Genomic DNA, 18,292 nt, shown 5'->3' with positions numbered 1-18,292 from the left:
ATTTTAATATTCTGTGACATTTTGTACATATATATGTGCAGAGCTCTAGGATGAAAATTGGTATATATACAAAAGGAAATTTCAGGACCAAAACTTTGGGAATTCGGTTTTAGAACCCCAGAAAAGCTATCATATAACATTTTTTTATTCTCAGTGTGTATATATGCATTATTAATGAAATGCCTAGCAAAGAGTGACAGCTGCTAGAAAGTTACATGTCGCTGTCAAACTTTGTTATTTTTTACTATAGCCTTAGAAGAGAAATGCCTTTAATTGGACATTTTTAATTTGCTTAATTTCTATCAATATGATTGAGTCAAATATGATAATCTTATGGCATTTTATAATTACAGGGACATATTTTACTTATATTTGTCCCTGATCATTTATATGACATGAGCAACCAGTCAGGGTCCCTTAGAAATGAAGACATCTGTGTACACAATGTATCTCTGGATAGTTAGCAATGCCAATCTATGTTTAAACAACTTTGTACACGTGTCATTCTGGTTTAAACAGGAAATCTTATCCTATAATCCCTCCCCCCAAGGCAAATGTAAACTTCGCTGGCTCCATGTATTAGGAGTCTGGGACCGTATGGTTATTCAACTGATACTGTAGCCTCTAGGCCTACAGGGTACCGTATGGAGAACGCAGGGCCATCTCAAAATAACAAGAGCTACTTACCACCATGTTTTAACGCTGGACCAGCATCAATGGGGATGACAAGAAGTGGAAGAATACCACTTAGTCCGACAAGTATAGAAGCCAAACTCGCATAAATCCAAGTATTTAACTCTTGAGAACCAAACATATCGTCTGCTAGGTTCTCTTTTGCCACGTCTATGTCTCGACTACCTCGTCCCCCGCTTTTATGATTTGTCTTTGCCCGGTGTATTTCTCCATCTGCCAGACTTATCAGCAGCCCGTAGATAACGATCCCTAACATCAACTGTCCTCCGATAGCCATTGGTGACAGTCAGGTCGGAGATAACAAGTAAACTTTGAACAAAGTTGATCTTAGACAGGAAGGTGTTTTCCGACCTTGAACTCTGATCACAAGTAAAGCTGGCCTAATTTAGCTGATGGGTGGTAGTTTCGCATTCGCACAAAATGTCTAGTTTCGTTTCGTTCTACTTAATATATATTTGCTCAAAATTTAAACAAAAACATTATTAAGCAAGAACATAGTTATTTGTGTAAAATAAAAGCTGAAGCAATCGATCTATCCCTTCAAACAATTATAGAGTTGAACTTTGACATTTGCATTGCCAACTATCGCGGGAAACGGCTTGAATCAGCAGCAGCAGCAACCAGCAGCACATCATAGTAAACGAAACCGCATGCCGACGACGGCAGGCGAACAGTTAGGAGTGAACTACGATGGATTAAGGTGTTTCTGACAAGGTGTAACCTTTCTTATGAGTGAAGAAAATGGACGGATTTCGTGCAACAATATTCAACGTTGCTCAAGATGCTTCCCAGGTTGCCAGCGCCTCCACCCACCTTGGCGATAGGGAGTACATCGTGCCGGTGGGTACAAAAACAATAATTATTAGCGAATCGGGCGTGGCAATGATCAGGTAATACGTGAAGGGCCTAAATCACACGAGGGGACTGTCTGTATATGTTTAATATAGAGAACTACAGCTTATATAAATTATATAGTGAATATATTGATCTGAGACAAAAACAATATTTAGTTATATAAAATGAAATGTTTTATTAATTAGGAAGGGATAAAATAAACCATTAATTTGATATTAAATTAAAAATTTATTGAACTGCCACTTTATTCTGAATTGTGATGTCATCAATACTAAAACTTGAGATTAATATCACAAATAAAACTACATTGTATATTTAAAATTATTAATTCTTTAAACAGAAACATTCCTTTGAACCATCTATAGACTAGGTGTAATACATAGATATAAATTTAGGTATTGGTAAAAAAATAAATGAAGGTGACTAAAAAATAAGAAATAAAAATGGAATTGTCGTAAAATGCAATTAGCCTGTTTACACTATGCATGTATAGTGAAACGCAACGTTTACTTTTTCCAATTAACTCATAAAAAGGCAATTAATTATTATTTATTGGAAAACAATTAGCTAAACTACCTTTAAATAGAGACTGATATGGCAGAGACCCCCATTTAATTTGAGATATTTACCATTCTCCTGATCCAATTTGCTTCTGTAGCAGCAAGTTTAATACAATTAAGCGGTCTGTAATAGATTGCATTTCAATATATATGTCTAATTATAGAACACTCTGATTGTATCTCCTGATGATTGAACCTTGTGTCTGTAGTAACCGGGATGATAAAATACATTGAAATCACTTGAGAAAACAGAACCAAAGCAGCAGAAATGCTAGTTTTGAGGACATGCTGATGATTGGAATTTTATCCAGAGTAAGTGAGTGCAAACAATGAGGCATTAGTTGTGGAGAGCTAAATTACTGTACAGCTGTTGTTTTGTAGCCATCTTAATTGACATTGATTTTTATGTTTTGTCAGCAGTACTAGTATAAGCCCCTTGTCTCTGCGGCAATCAGCCAAAGCACTATCATACTAAAGACTGAAACGGAAGAAAATGTGACTTATACTTTCTGAATAAATATTGAAATATATCCACATAGGAATTTTTTCCTATGTCTTATACTAACTTTTCTAGATGAATAAGTTAATTAGCAATATACAAGTAAGCTAATTCTTTGAAAATGTGAAAACTCTTCGTTTCAGTCAAAATTTATATCAGATAGGTGATCTTGTATGACACACTCTCCATGTCGGCCTTATAGCTTACAATAATTTACTAACTTTGGATAATACAATAGTAGATTTATAAATTGGTACTGTGTTACTAATTGCCAAACCTCTATTTTTTGACACAAATGATTCTTTTAATCAATATGATTTACCCAACAGAAAGATAAACTTCAGATGCATGTTGTTTTAAGATTTAGATTCATCGAAAACGGGTCTGTATTCATATACAATGTACTGGCAAAATAACCTGAAATAAAATGACCACAAACTGTCCACATGGTAAATTTTTCAATTGAGTGCTTGTAACCGGGTATATCGCTATTGTTTTAAAGCATTTTATTGACACTGATGTACATTATAGCATGGCACACCACAAAGTTGACAATACACGGATGTGAATGATAACAGCATTGCACCTTATTTACGATGTCATGTCAGAATATTTTTTTTATCTTATCATTCAAGCGTTACTCATGTCAAATAGTTGCAATACATATGTATTTTTATGTTAAACTGAATGCTGGATTGGAACAGAAATCTGACGTTTGAACATATTTTCAATGAGTTTGACACGGAGATGATTTGCTATGTTGGATGTAGTACCTTTGTACATTAAAACCCCCAAGCATAGCTTATCTTCTACTTTAGATTTATCGGAATTTAGCTGGACAACTGGATCATTTGTCCATGTTTCAGATCACAGGACCAAAGGGAGATAAATATTGTACCGAATATTTGAATACCATTTCATTATTCAAAGATTTGGGGAATTGGTAAAATGTATTCCTTGGTGAACATTCAAACATTGTTTCAGCTCTAGTAGTTAGTTGGGTGCCAAGTGTAACGGAAGAGAAAAAATGCTACAACCAGATCAAGATTCGAACTTGGAACCCCTGTTACTCTAGACAAACATTCTAAATATTTGAGCTATCTGGGGTAAATGAAGTTCAATCTGTTCCACTGCCATTTCTACAAAGTAACTTATATTAATTGATTCAGGTAAAATGATCTCTGGTAATTGCTAATGAGTTTTGAACTTTGTAAGTGGAACACAGAAGAAATGTTTCAGATTTAAGTGGTGTTGGGTGAATATTGATTATAGTAATGGATTATCAATCTGTTGGCAGCCATAATTGATGATTATGAATTCTGACAGCCATTATAATCTGTTATTTATGGTACTCATGTTTCTCTGCTGTTAACAACACGTGTGATTTGTTGGTATTGATTATGGACTTGTATCGTTTATCGGGTCAATGTGACACTGCAAACGTGACAGTTGGGAATGCATGACACTTTCTACAGCTTTACAATTAGACCATAAAAGGTTTAACTTCACATAAAACTATTTTTATTTACTCACAGAGCAAATTGATCTGATGATATGACATTGATCATTAAATAGTTTTTAAAAAGAGCATAGTAATAAAATATATTGTTTTTCATGAAAAGAAAAAAATTATCATAATTGATAATTAGTAACTCGCATCCAATCCTTGATTATCAATTATAAAAATGACAATCTAACAAGCATCTAATGATATTATTTACATTTACCTATGTTTATGTCTGTCTTTCTTTAATAAATACATTATTAGCTCACCTGGTCCGAAGGACCAAGGTGAGCTTATGCCATACCGTTGCGTCCGTCGTCCGTCCGTCCGTCAACAATTGACTTCTTCTTCATAACCACACATCAGAATTTGACCAAATTTGGTCAGAAGCATCCCTATGGGTAGGGGACTCAAAATTGTACAAATGATGGGGCTGACCCCTGGGGGCCTCTGGGGCTGGGCCAAAAGGGGTCATTTTTGCGCTATTGATATAAACGACTTCTTCTCTGAAACCAAGCAATGGCTATCACTCATATTTGCCTGGTAGCATCACTATGGGGTGGGGATTCAAAATTGTACAAATGATGGGGCTGACCCCCCAGGGGCCTGAGGGGCGGGGCCAAAAGGGGTCAATCTGGCTATATTGATATAAACAACTTCTTCTCTGAAACCAAGCAATGGCCATTGCTCATATTTGCCTGGTAGCATCATTATGGGGTGGGGATTCAAAATTGTACAAATGATGGGGCTGACCCCCCAGGGGCCTGAGGGGTTGGGCTGAATGTGATCAATTTAGCTATATTGATATAAACGACTTCTTCTCTAAAACCGAGCAATGCCTGCCACTCATATTTGCCTTGTAGCATCACTATGGGGTTGGGATTCAAAATTGTACAAATGATGGGACTGACCCCCCAGGGGCCTGAGGGGCGGGGCCAGATGTGGTCAATCGGGCTATATTCATATAATTGACTTCTTCTCTGGAACCAAACAATGGATATCTCTCATATTTTACTGGTAGCATCACCTTGGGGTAGGAATTTGAAATTGTACAAATGACGGGACTGACCCCCTGGGGTCTGAGGGGCGGGGCCAAAAGGGGTCAGTTTTACGCTATTGATATAAACGACTTCTGCTCTGAAACTAAGCAATGGATATCACTCATATTTTCCTGGTAGCATCCCTATGGGGTTGGGATTCAAAATTGTTCAAATGGTGGGGCTGATTCCCCAGGGGTCTGAGGGGCGGGGCCAAAAGGGGTCAATTTGGCTCTCTTAATATAAACGACTTAGTCTCTGAAACCAAGCGATGGATATCGCTCATATTTGCCTGGTAGCATCACTATGGGGTGGGGATTGAAAATTGTACAAATGATGGAGCTGACCCCCAGGGGCCTGAGGGGTGGGGCCAAATGTGGTCAATTGGGCTATATTGATATTAGCAACTTCTTCTCTGAAACCAAGCAATGGATATTGCTCATATTTGCCTGGTAGCATCACTATTGGGTGGGCATTCAAAATTGTACAAATGGTGAGGCTTACCCCCTGGGGGCCTGAGGGGCGGGGCAGAGAGGGGTCAATTTGGCTGAATTGATATGAACAACTTCTCTGAAACTAAGCAAGGGATAACGCTCATATTTGCCTGTTAGCATCCTTTTGGGTAGGGATTCAAAATTTTATAAAGGAAGGAACTGACCCCCACTCCCCCCGGGGTGTAGAGGGCGGGGTCAAAAGGGGTCAATTGGTTTAAACAACTTCTTTTCTGAAACTAAGCAATGGATATCACTCACATTTGTGTGGTAGCATCCCTATGAGGTTGTGCCAAAAGTTAATTTTTATTTCATCGATTAATGCATTTTTGCACATAAAATCCTCACGAACCCATATAAAATGCCTTTGATATATTGACATAGCAATACCAGTGACAAATATACTTAATCATCATTCTTGTTTCATATCTCATGAAATCCAGGTGAGCGATACAGGCCCTCTGGGCCTCTTGTTTATTTTTGCCTATTTCCCTGTATGTTGATTTGAAAGAATAATTTCTTTAAATCAAATTCTTTCTATCATTTCTGCAACCAATCTGACACACAGTATAGACTTGCCATGATGCTGATCAACATTGCGCCAAAATGATGTCATAATTACCAATTGTTCTCAATCAGAATCTTCACTGCGTTTTATTCAACTTCAATAATGTGCGAAGCATTTCCGTGATCAAGATGGGATAACAATCCCATTATGTGATCTGTATACAATACACTCATAGATACAGCCCAGATCAACCTTGCGGTAACAGTAGACTTCGGTGCCAAATGTAAATATCGTAGGATAAATACAGCAATGATTCAAATGAATTACCTTAATTTAGTCACCAGTGACCTTTGTGACCTTTGTGGGTCAAGCAAAGGTTAAATACCCCAGATATAAGGACTTAAAGCTATTGGTATGGTTTCTCAGTAGGTAGTGCAAAAAGGTTTCTCACTATTTAAGGTCAGGTGCACCCAAATTGTCTGTCAGCTTTTCCATACATGGAACTTTCCCATTTCCAATCTTGTCTCTGGAAATATGATCTGACAAGAGGAATCACTATACAAACCTGAAAATCTATTTCCCCAGATTGAATTAAATCATCCCTGATTCTCAAGTTAATAGATTACAATATAATCCTGATATTACAGCAGCTGGAATGCAATTACCATCTTCATCCTACTTTCTAATTAGTGACCAAATCTTTATCTGTCTGCCCCGAAGTCAGTCTTCTATAGAGTTAATGATTTTTCGGACACTGATATTGAATTCTGTATTAGAGATTTTCCTGCGAGACTCGCCCTTACTCTTTTGGTAAGGGGATTATTAGAATTTTAAAATGATCCCATTATACACATCTGGAAAATCCTAGAAGAATTCGATATTGAATTTAGACTTTTTAGGTATGTAGAATCACTAGTAGATATAATGTCATGTAATTTAATGAAAAAGTTCAATAATTTGATACCTACGTCATATAAGACTTTGGGCAATTGTCATATACATTTTTTGAACAAGTTTTAGAAATTTTATGTAACCATCAAAAGTTTAAGATTCTGTTTATCACATAATTCATATTGATTAGAGTGTAAGTAAAAACTCTCAAATTTATTTGTACATATCACAGACAAATTTTGATTCGTAGGGAATGTGTTTCTATACAGAAATAATCAGGGAATGTGTTTCTCTACAGAAATAATCATGCGATGTCATATATTAGTTTTGACTTCATGAAATATTGTGACATTAGTGTTATTACACAATATTCTTGAGATATTTATGAAATAGCCATATTACATGGTAGAACAATTTCAACAAAACTAAGCCAGTTACATTTATGTGATAAATTTTATTTTGAGGAGTTTATTTCACCACTCACTCAGAACATATCTTTCCATGTAAAATAACTGCCTTAGACATTGTATATCTGGGTAATCATTACCTTTTCATTACTTTAAGAATATGATATGTTGGATGCTTGTAATAAGCCCACTTGACAAACTTGTGACACAAATTAGCCAGTTACTTCAGGACAGTAAAAGGTATTTGTAGCCACTGACCTCCAGGGTGGGCTTATCACTGGACATGGGTGGGTTTATTACCAGACATTGGTGGGTTTATTACCAGACAAGGGTGGGTTTATTACCAGACAAGGGTGGGTTTATTACCAGACAAGGGTGGGTTTATTACCAGACATGGGTGGGTTTATTACCAGACAAGGTTGGGTTTATTACCAGACAAGGGTGGGTTTATTACCAGACAAGGGTGGGTTTATTACCAGACATGGGTGGGTTTATTACCAGACAAGGGTGGGTTTATTACCAGACAAGGTTTATCACTAAACATGGGCTTATTGGAGGATAAATAAGCAGTTTTAGAATGAGTAAAATGCCAACTTCCAGGTAAAATAAACAGTTTCATAACAAGAAACTCAATAGCTACCACAAATATAATTATAGTTTCGGGCTGTGAAATGGCTGATTACGGAGAAGTGTCACATTTGTGATTAATACTGTACTGCGGACACTAGAGTTGATGGTGTGTTATCCTATAATAGCACATCGTTATGTAATGATACTAGTGTTTCTGACAAGGATGAGCCTATTTTCCGTGTGTGATTCCCTGGGTATTCCTTTGTAATGTAGGTAATGTCTGTCCTGTGTTTGGAATGTACATTGTTAATGTTGGAGATGTCATCCATCAGAGAGAAGGAGTGGTACGTCTCTTCAATGTCCGTGTGTCTGCACACGAGATACGTTGTTCATGGAATCTCGATCAAGACAAACAAAGAAATAATCTAATTTGTAGCCATTACCTTATATTCTTTGAAGAAAATACATTTTTTGTACATTGTTGAGTTCTTTCGCTTGATACCAAAAGTGTCATCAATTTCGAAGCAAAAAAAAAACAGGGAAAAAATATGGACAAATTGGAAAATACTTGTATTGATTTCTAATCTTCATGCATTTTTTAGATCGTACATGTATCATGGCTTTAGATACTGTATACCTCCAGACAGGTTTTTTTCCCTATAGCCACCCAGGAAATGTAGTTGAATTTCTTCCACACCTTCATTTATTTACACTAGGAATACATATAGGCTCTGCCTCACCCCAGGGGTTTACGTAACCATGGCAATGGGTGTATTGCATGTGATGTAACTATTGGCATCAGGAGTATCCGTGGTATCCGATCTAACACTCTCCATGCAGACCGAAACTCTCCAGCAAGATATATCTTTTCTATGTTAGAGATATTGCCTGATTCTAAGACTGTTAGACATGGCTGAATCTCTTGTCGATTGACACTTTGTTTATGGGATAACAAGCCGAGTTCTTTTCTTTCCTTTGGCCATACAAAGCTGCGAGACTGTTACATTGTCTGCAGAGTCAGTTTTTTTTTTTGTAATAGAAACGTAACATACAGATCTGCTAGACTCTGTATATTTACAAGTTTACAGCAGGGAGCTTAGTAAAGTACATGTCAGTTCTGTCATTTTAATAATCTCTTACTTTTTCATATCTGGTATTTATGTTTGAATTAACTGATCATGGAACTGTTATTAATCCCCTACCAGTGAAAGGGGAAAGGGGGGGGGGGGGGGGGGTGATTCTAGTTTTCCTCACTGTCCATCTTGTATAGATCTACATATATGTATACATAAGTAGCACCAAAGTTTGACAGCACTTTTGGGGCTTCATTCCTTGAGGGATTTTGATCAATCATTGCAAAATGATAAAGGATTATGATATTTCAGACAAGTTCAAGTTTCAATGTCGTTTGGTCAAGGTCATGCAAGGTCAACATTACTTTTTTAGAAAATCATTTGTCAGCGCTGTTGTGGCTTGATTCCTTGAGGGATTTTGTTCAAACTTTACATTTTCATAAAGGACCATAATATCTTAGTTTCAAGGTTATTTGATCAAGGTCACTGTTATTCTTCTTTTTTTTCCCTTTTTTAGAAAATCTTTTTCAGTTATGTAGCAATTTCCTTGGAGGAATTTTCATACTCTTTATTAAAGATCATAATATCTGGGCAAGTATGAGTGTCACCATTTTTTAGGATATTCAGTGTCAAGCACAGTAGCAGCTTCATTCCTTGAAGGATTTTCTTCAAACTTCACAAACTAATTAAGGACAATAATATCTCTTTCAACTGTTGCAGAACTGGACTGGGTCGATCGACAGCGACCAGGTAGTTCAATTGGTAGAGCATCTGGCTAGTGTTCGGAGGTCCTGGGATCGAACCCTGATCTGGCCATGCATTTTTCCACTCTTAGAGAGTTTAAGTTTCAGGATTGTTGTGATATACATTCATTGGATGTTTACAAGTGATTTAGGAGATTTAAATATATTAAAAACTGTTAAATGTTTCATTTGTGTTCAGTATAAAAAATATTGATAACAATTAAAGGCTAAGATGTTTAAGGAATGTACTTAGATATACATAGATATACATAAGTTTTCTACAAAAGGGCAATTCTGTGCTTAATTTAGAAAAAAAACTATTAAAATTGATAATTGATCGATTCCAATTTTCTGATTTTTGATTCTGAAGGTGAAACCAATTCCCATCCCTAGTTATTGTTCAAAAACACGTTTAAAATGATAATAAAAGAGCAAATTTTTAAAATTGGGATATAACTGACCTGTATTGAGAAAGTTGGAGCTCTGTTATACAGAGAAATTAGTTGGGACCGAAAACACAATGCGTTATAGTGTTATTGAACTGGGAGAAATCCTGCAGTCAATTCTACCATGAAATACCTTTCTGCCACTGTACACCACCAGATATTGTATGTATATACTAGGTGGAGATGGGGAATGCCTATTTGAAATCTCCGCTTAGACTACATATCCCAGTTTGTATCTAAGATCTGAGATAGTCTAGTGCCCTGTTTACCTGTTTTGAAGCAGAGCTCATTCATCAAACGGCCTGGGAGATTCTCCAGTATTTACTAATAAAGAAAACAGACAAGGGCTTGTACCACTGATGATGTAGTTTGTTGGAGATATATAACATATTCTACTTCTATAGTCTCGATGAGTATAAACACAGTTACAAGGTCTGAAGGTGCGCATCTGTGGTTAACAGCCTCCAGCTTTTCTCAGACATGGATTTCATCAAGATACATGTATATAGGCCGGAGCCATTCGGAGCCATTCGGAGCCATTCCGTGAACATGAACTTGTATTAGATTGTGAAAAAATAGCTCCCAGGTTTTCTGGATGTTAGAGAAGATTTAGTATCATAAAGTCATATGATATTTGTAGTTTGTAATTGGTTTTAACAGGACTACATACTTGTCATGTACCTACATTGTCCTTGGGACTTGGTTTTAGCAGAGCTATGTACATTTACTTTGGAACTTGGTTTTAGCAGAGCTATGTACATTGTCTTTGTAACTTGGTTTTTAGCAGAGCTATGTACATTGCCTTTGTAACTTGGTTTTTAGCAGAGCTATGTACGTTGCCATAGGAACTTGATTTTAGCAGAGCTATATACATTGCCTTTGGAACTTGGTTTTAGCAGAGCTTAGTACATTGTCTTTGGAACTTGGTTTTAGCAGACCTATGTACATTGCCTTTGGAACTTGGTTTTTAGCAGAGCTGTAAACATTACTCTTGGTATTTGGTTTTTAGCAGAACTGTTATGCTTTCTTGTTTGGTGATTGGTTTTATACATCACTTTTGAATTCAATTCATGACAGTATTGAATGAAAAATAAGAAACTAAAAATAACTTTCGTCTTCATCAGTAGATGTCTCCTTTTTGAAATCTATGCAGTTTACTTCTTTTCTACACCCCTTGGGAATTGTACCATGGCAAATTGAAGAATTTGGATTGATCCAGACATGAAAGCTAACCAATCATTAGGCTGATGTCTTTCTTTAGAAGATTACATAAATGCTACACCCAAGAAAAAGCTGTTCAGGTATTCTGTAATGGTAATGCTTGCTTTATCAGAGAAATCCGAGGTATTCATGGATTCAGTTTTCTAACTACTTTTAACAGCATTGATTACCTCAGATAGTGATGACGCAGAGCTTTTTCTGAGGATTTTTGGGCGCTGTTAATGGGCCCCATTCCCAATTGTAATTATTTCATTTTAAAGCCAAATTCCCAAATTTGCAGTTTACTCCTGAAAAACTCTTTCCCAATTCACCAATTTTCTTACCAAAATGAGACAAAAAGGACCCATCCCAAACCAGTGAGAAAAAAGCCCTGCTGACCTATTCCTAATACACTCTGACCCATACGATGATGACCTATTCCTAATACACTCTGACCTCTACCGTGATGACCTCTCCCTAATACACTCTGACCCATACAATGATGGCCTATTCACTATACACTCTGATCCATACAATGATGACCTATTCACTATACACTCTGACCCATACGATGATGACCTATTCACTATACACTCTGATCCATACGATGATGACCTCTCCCTAATACACTCTGACCTCTACCGTAATGACCTCCCCCTAATACACTCTGACCCATACAATGATGGCCTATTCCCAATACACTCTGATCCATACCATGATGACCTATTCCTAATACACTCTGACCTCTACCGTAATGACCTCTCCCTAATACACTCTGACCTCTACCGTGATGGAACAGTGCAGTGGTGACCTTCAGTTACTCTAATCTCTGTTTGGGTAGTTTGGTAAGTGATAAACACATCATTACCAAAAGCAATATCTTTCTTCCCAAACTTTGTTCTCATACAATGATTTCTATATTTGGAACTGAGGCTGTGATAGAGGAGCTAGTAATCTTAGCAGAACTATCTTATCCTATCTATCAGTTCTAGAATAGGTATTAAAAACAATTAATAGGCCATGGCTGTGAATTAATACATACAGTAATTTGTTGCCATAGGAAGCCCAGCAGTGAAAGTATGTAGCTGTTTGGATGAATTTGTTATGGGTGTTTCCACAAATAACTAGGTGATAACAGACATGGTTCTCACCTTTTTGAGAAAGTTGGGGTGATTATTCTTTAACAAGGTACCCTAGGTGTGGAATTATTTTCAGTGATCTAGTCCGATTCTGAACAGTCAGGGGTTGTGAGATCTAAGGGTGGTGTATAATTTAGGTATTAATTGGCCCTTGGGTTACAGTCTGTGCCACAGCCCTTTTGAATACTTGGTATGCAGGTATACTGAGAATGTGGTGTACGGGTGAGGTTAGACTGGCCCCCTGTCTCTAGAATATTAAAATTACAAATAAAATTGAGCTTTATGATTTTGATCCCTAGGATATGTCTGATTCTAGGTTTCAAACTAGGGGCAGATAATCTGGTATTAGAATTTAGCTTGGCAATTCTTTAAAAAAAAAAAAAACTTAGGGTCTGGTGGCCAGTCTAGGGTGAGGTATACTGGTACTAACTATTATTGAATGTGTACCACACCCTTTGGTTGGTGTACGGGTGAGGTATACTGGTACTGACTATTATGGGATGTGTACAACACCCTTTGGTTGGTGTACGGGTGAGGTATACTGGTACTGACTATTATGGGATGTGTATCACACTCTTTGGTTGGTGTACGGTTGAGGTATACTGGTACTGACTATTATGGAATGTGTACCACACCCTTTGGTTGGTGTACGGGTGAGGTATACTGGTACTGACTATTATGGGATGTGTACAACACCCTTTGGTTGGTATAGGGGTGAGGTATACTGGTACTGACTATTATGGGATGTGTACAACACCCTTTGGTTGGTGTACGGGTGAGGTATACTGGTACTGACTATTATGGGATGTGTACAACACCCTTTGGTTGGTGTACGGGTGAGGTATACTGGTACTGACTATTATGGGATGTGTACAACACCCTTTGGTTGGTATAGGGGTGAGGTATACTGGTACTGACTATTATGGGATGTGTACAACACCCTTTGGTTGGTGTACGGGTGAGGTATACTGGTACTGACTATTATGGGATGTGTACAACACCCTTTGGTTGGTGTACGGGTGAGGTATACTGGTACTGACTATTATGGGATGTGTATCACACCCTTTGGTTGGTGTACGGGTGAGGTATACTGGTACTGACTATTATGGGATGTGTACCACACCCTTTGGTTGGTGTCAGATGTATATACCCATCAGTACACAATATATATATATATATATAATAATGATTGATAGGTAACACTCTGACTCGGACTGGAAGTGATTACAAGTTATTTACTCAGATGTGTTTGACATCCACCATATTGACCTGATCAGCCCAGTCCACAATACTGGGTTCATCTTGATGTGTGTAAGTGAGGGCATTTTTTAGAACATACATACATAAGTTGGCTTCAAAATTACTTCGAATTATACATTGGGCCAAACAATTTAGATCGGAATATGTGTCCACTTAATAAATTTATCACACAGAGGAACTCTTATGTTCAGTTTCTACAAAAAAGTGAATGCCTCCAAAATATTTGAACATTTACTGTAACACTGACAGTTTATAATAATTTACCGTCATGGTTCATCAGCAAGTTTGAAACCTACATGGGGCAGTTGCCAGGTACTGACCGTAGGAGGGTGGTTTTTCTCAAAGAGGGGTGCTCCCCGGCTTTCCTCCACCTCCAAAACCTGGCACGTCCTTAAATGACCCTGGCTGCTTTAGGACATTAAATAAAACAAAACCAAAACCAAAGTAATGCCAGCAGTTTATGATAATTTTATAATTTACCTTCAGATGTTTAAGTCATTTACCTTATTGGTTCATCAGCGAGTTGACCACCGGGTACTCCGGCTTTCCTCCACCTCCAAAACCTAGCACATTCTTAAATGACCCTGGCTGTTTTTAGGACATGAAACAAAACCAAAACCAAAGTAACGCCAACAGTTTATGATAATTTTATAATTTACCTTCAGATGTTTAAGTCATTTACCGTAATGGTTCAACAGCAACAATTTTATAATTTACCTTCAGATGTTTAAGTCATTTACCGTAATGGTTCAACAGCAACAATTTTATAATTTACCTTCAGATGTTTAAGACATTTACCGTAATGGTTCATCTCAGCAACACACTGACCTGCCAGTCTAGTCGGAGGTGTGGTACCAGCAGATCAGAGATCATCTCCCAATAAAACCCACTAGGGCTCTTTGGGAAATTTCAGTCTATCTTATCTGGGTATATTACAAGTACTGAGAAAGTACATTCTCACTTTCATCCCAGCTAACGTTAGACTCTGCTATTTAATGACCTGTTTACCCAGGCCTCTGTAATGGGATCTTAGTATCCCGAGTAAAATTCAAAGAGTTTTTCAGTCTATCTTATCGGTATATTACAAGTACTGAGAAAGTACATTCTCACTTTCATCCCAACTAACGTTAGACTCTGCTATTTAATGACCTGTTTACCCAGGCCTCTGTAATGGGATCTTAGTATCCCGAGTATTTCTAGCTAGTACCAGTATCTGTTGGTAGATTGACTGGGAGACCTTTACACCATTTTGATATATCTTTGAGACCAGGTACTCAGCCAGCTGTACAATATGTCATTCATTAGTGACTAAGTCATGCTTAAGAGTACCAAGTCAAATTTTCCTTTGATCTCATTCTAGTAAATCTGTTTACCTCACAAATACTGTAAAGATTTTTACATCTATCTGCTGTGAAATCCCAAGCAGATGAGGGAACATTTTTTTGCCTGTCACTGTGTTATACTACAGATAAGGGAACATTTTTTGCCTGTCACTGTATTATACTAAATGATTGTATGAGATATCTCATGTTCTGCCTAGCAGGTTCACAGGAATTATTTTGCCTGTCACTGTATTAAACTGAATGATGGTAGTGAATGACTTATATAATCTCTTTCAGAATCTGTAACTTTCTTCTGAATATGCATTGCTGTAAAAATCAGTTTCTTGCAAAATTTACATTTACATTAAATTATCGATCTATTGTTGATTCTCATTTTCCGATACAATATCGACAACTGTGTCAATTAAAAAGTGTATACATGTATGATGATAAAATTGTTATTTTACTGGATATCTCTGTCTTCCTGCTCTTGTCCGTTCTCGCTAGTTGAGAGCAGTCATTTTGCCTACGATTGTTGTTATTATGTGATACACAAAACAATCACTCTCTGGTTTCTTAACTGCTGTAAAAAAAATGGTTCGATCTTGCAAACATTTAACATATAACTTCATAAACAGGCAGGTATAATTTTGTAAATTCCGTATTACGATTCCATTTTAAACATAATTATTCCCTTTTAACCAGGGTCTCAAAAATACATTACCAATGAAATAAGCATGACAGAAGGAAATGTCTTTTGCCGTCTGTACCATGCATGGTTTAGTTTGAGTAAACTTGATAACAGATCTAGATGGTGCAGCTGCATAACTTTATTTATAGTATGTTAATTTGTCAAAAACAACAACTAGAAAGCCTTTTTCTTGAATAATAATTTTTATTGACACACCAAACTCATATCAATGACAGCTCTAGTTCTTGGGGGCATAGTCCTAGAAGAGTTCATGCAGCTTCACTTTAGGGTCGTCCAACACATCCTGACATCTCAATTCTTGACATTTATCATACAAAAGGAAATGTTACGGGTTTTCAGAATCGACTACAGTACATTCTGTTGGAAGCTTTGAAGTCAGAGACATCTAGATCCTTGGCAAAGGATGATTAATTCAAAGCTAATGAGTTTCATTTTAGCTAATGAGTTTCATTGAGTTTCATTTTAGCTCATGAGTTTCATTTTAGGTGGATTACCAAACACTGAATACATTCTTATGACATTTGTTGTAACTTGAATTTCGTATTTTATGAAATATTTAGATTATATGTGACAAACAATCTGTATTTCTTTTTAAAATTCCTGCAAAATTTAGATTGTATTTGACAAGGTGTCTTTATATTTTTCAGACTTGTACAATCCAGAAGATACCAGAAAAGTTACTGCTGAAAGTATTTTCTTACCTCAAGCATCCAGAGTTAAGTTACGTGGCGCAGGTGTGTAAAAAATGGCGTATGTTGGCTTATGACAGTCGATTGTGGCATGTTGTATCACTACGCCCGGAATACTCGGGACTACACGTTACGAACATAGACCTTTTGTTATCCCTCATCGGGATACGTTTCGGTGCCACGATGAAGTACATAGAACTTCCGTGTGAGTTAATCACAGCTCCCATTTTACACGAACTTGCTAACAAGTGCCCAAACTTGAATTACATGACCCTTGACTTTTCCAATGCTATGCAATTGCACGACTTCAACGATCTCAACGCCTTTCCCTGTAATCTACGAAGTCTGTGCCTGTGTCTTTCGGAAGTGATTTTCCTGGAGGGATTTATGCGCCGGATATACAGCTGTCTGTCCTCATTAGAAGTACTCCACATGATCGGTAAGTTTGGTTTTAATTTTTCGAATTTTGAGTTTGGATTATGAGAGAGATGGAGTCTACTATTAAGAAATGGTAGATCTAGTCTGAGTAGGTTGTAGTGACAAGGTAGCTCAGTGGGTCAAATTGTCTCCATTTTGGTTTTGTATAGATGGTTAGTAAGAAATGTTTAAAATACACCAACAAACACACATTTGTAAACAGTGATAATTACTTACTGCACCTCGTCCCCATCCTATCTTAACAAACTTGACCACACCCTCCCAATCCAGCCACAACAAAATTATGAAACATGGTGTTCACAATTTTCCATTATAATGATTCTCTTGGGAGTGTATCCCTCACTGATGTCACCATGAACTATGGATGTTTACTGTGATATGAATGTCACCATGAACTGTGGATGTTTACTGTGATATGAATGTCACCATGAACTGTTGATGTTTACAGTGATATGAATGTCACCATGAACTGTGGATGTTTACTGTGATATGAATGTGCCCATTAACTGTGGATGTTTACTGTGATATGAATGCCACCATGAACTGTGGATGTTTACTGTGATATGAATGCCACCATGAACTGTGGATGTTTACAATGACATGAATGTCACCATGAACTGGATGTTTACTGTGATATGAATGTCACCAGGAACTGTGGATGTTTACTGTGCTATAAATGTCACCATGAACTGTGGATGTTTACTGTGATATAAATGTCACTATGAACTGAGGATGTTTACTGTAATATAAATGTCACCATGAACTGTGGATGTTTACTGTGAGTGTGATATGAATGTCACCATGAACTGTAGATGTTAAGTGTGATATAAATGCCGATATGAACTCTGGATGTTTACAATGACATGAATGTCACCATGAACTGGATGTTTACTGTGATATAAATTTCACCGTCAACTGTGGATGTTTACTGTGATATGAATGTCACCATGAACTTTGGATCTTGGCAGTGACATGAATGTCACCATGAGCTATGGATGCTTACAGAAAATTGTTTTGTGGATGTTTACTGTGATATGAATGCCAACATGAACTGGATGTTTACAGCAAATTGTTTTCCACCATAAACTGTGGATGTTATGATTGTTTACAGGTACGTTTGCCACAATGGACCGGATGTTTATCGAGATATATATGCCATTGTCCAATATGAACTGTGGATATTACAGTGATAAGTGTATGCCACCCTGAATTGTAGATGTTTACTGTGATGTGTGATTGCCATCATGACGTCATG

The 18,292-nt window shown here is 37.1% G+C and overlaps 2 protein-coding genes across 5 annotated transcripts in view; one reads left to right on the top strand and one right to left on the bottom strand.

Moving 5' to 3' along the window:
- Positions 1-1,160, bottom strand: part of LOC117339925 (zinc transporter ZIP13-like) — a 33,983-nt gene extending 32,823 nt beyond the window's left edge. Inside the window, exon 1 of the mRNA XM_033901639.1 lies at positions 688-1,160. Within this exon, the coding sequence (XP_033757530.1) occupies positions 688-970 (283 nt within the window). The 5' untranslated portion in view covers positions 971-1,160. The remainder of the gene's footprint in view (positions 1-687) is intronic.
- Positions 1-18,292, top strand: part of LOC117339924 (F-box/LRR-repeat protein fbxl-1-like) — a 68,876-nt gene that overhangs the window by 17,438 nt on the left and 33,146 nt on the right. For 2 of the 4 annotated variants that reach the window (XR_004535339.1, XM_033901636.1), the window contains exons 1-2: positions 1,317-1,533; positions 16,558-17,038. Coding sequence is in view for 3 of the 4 variants with exons in the window: in XM_033901636.1 (XP_033757527.1) it covers positions 1,435-1,533; positions 16,558-17,038 (580 nt within the window). In the remaining variant the exon portion in view is untranslated. Of the gene's footprint in view, positions 1-1,316; positions 1,534-16,557; positions 17,039-18,292 lie in introns of those variants that run through there. The other 2 variants (XM_033901638.1, XM_033901637.1) reach the window with 1 other exon arrangement.

The sequence above is a fragment of the Pecten maximus genome, chromosome 12, assembly GCF_902652985.1.
Source record: "Pecten maximus chromosome 12, xPecMax1.1, whole genome shotgun sequence".
Taxonomy (NCBI): Eukaryota; Metazoa; Mollusca; class Bivalvia; order Pectinida; family Pectinidae; genus Pecten; species Pecten maximus.
This window is presented reverse-complemented; position numbering and strand designations above follow the sequence as displayed.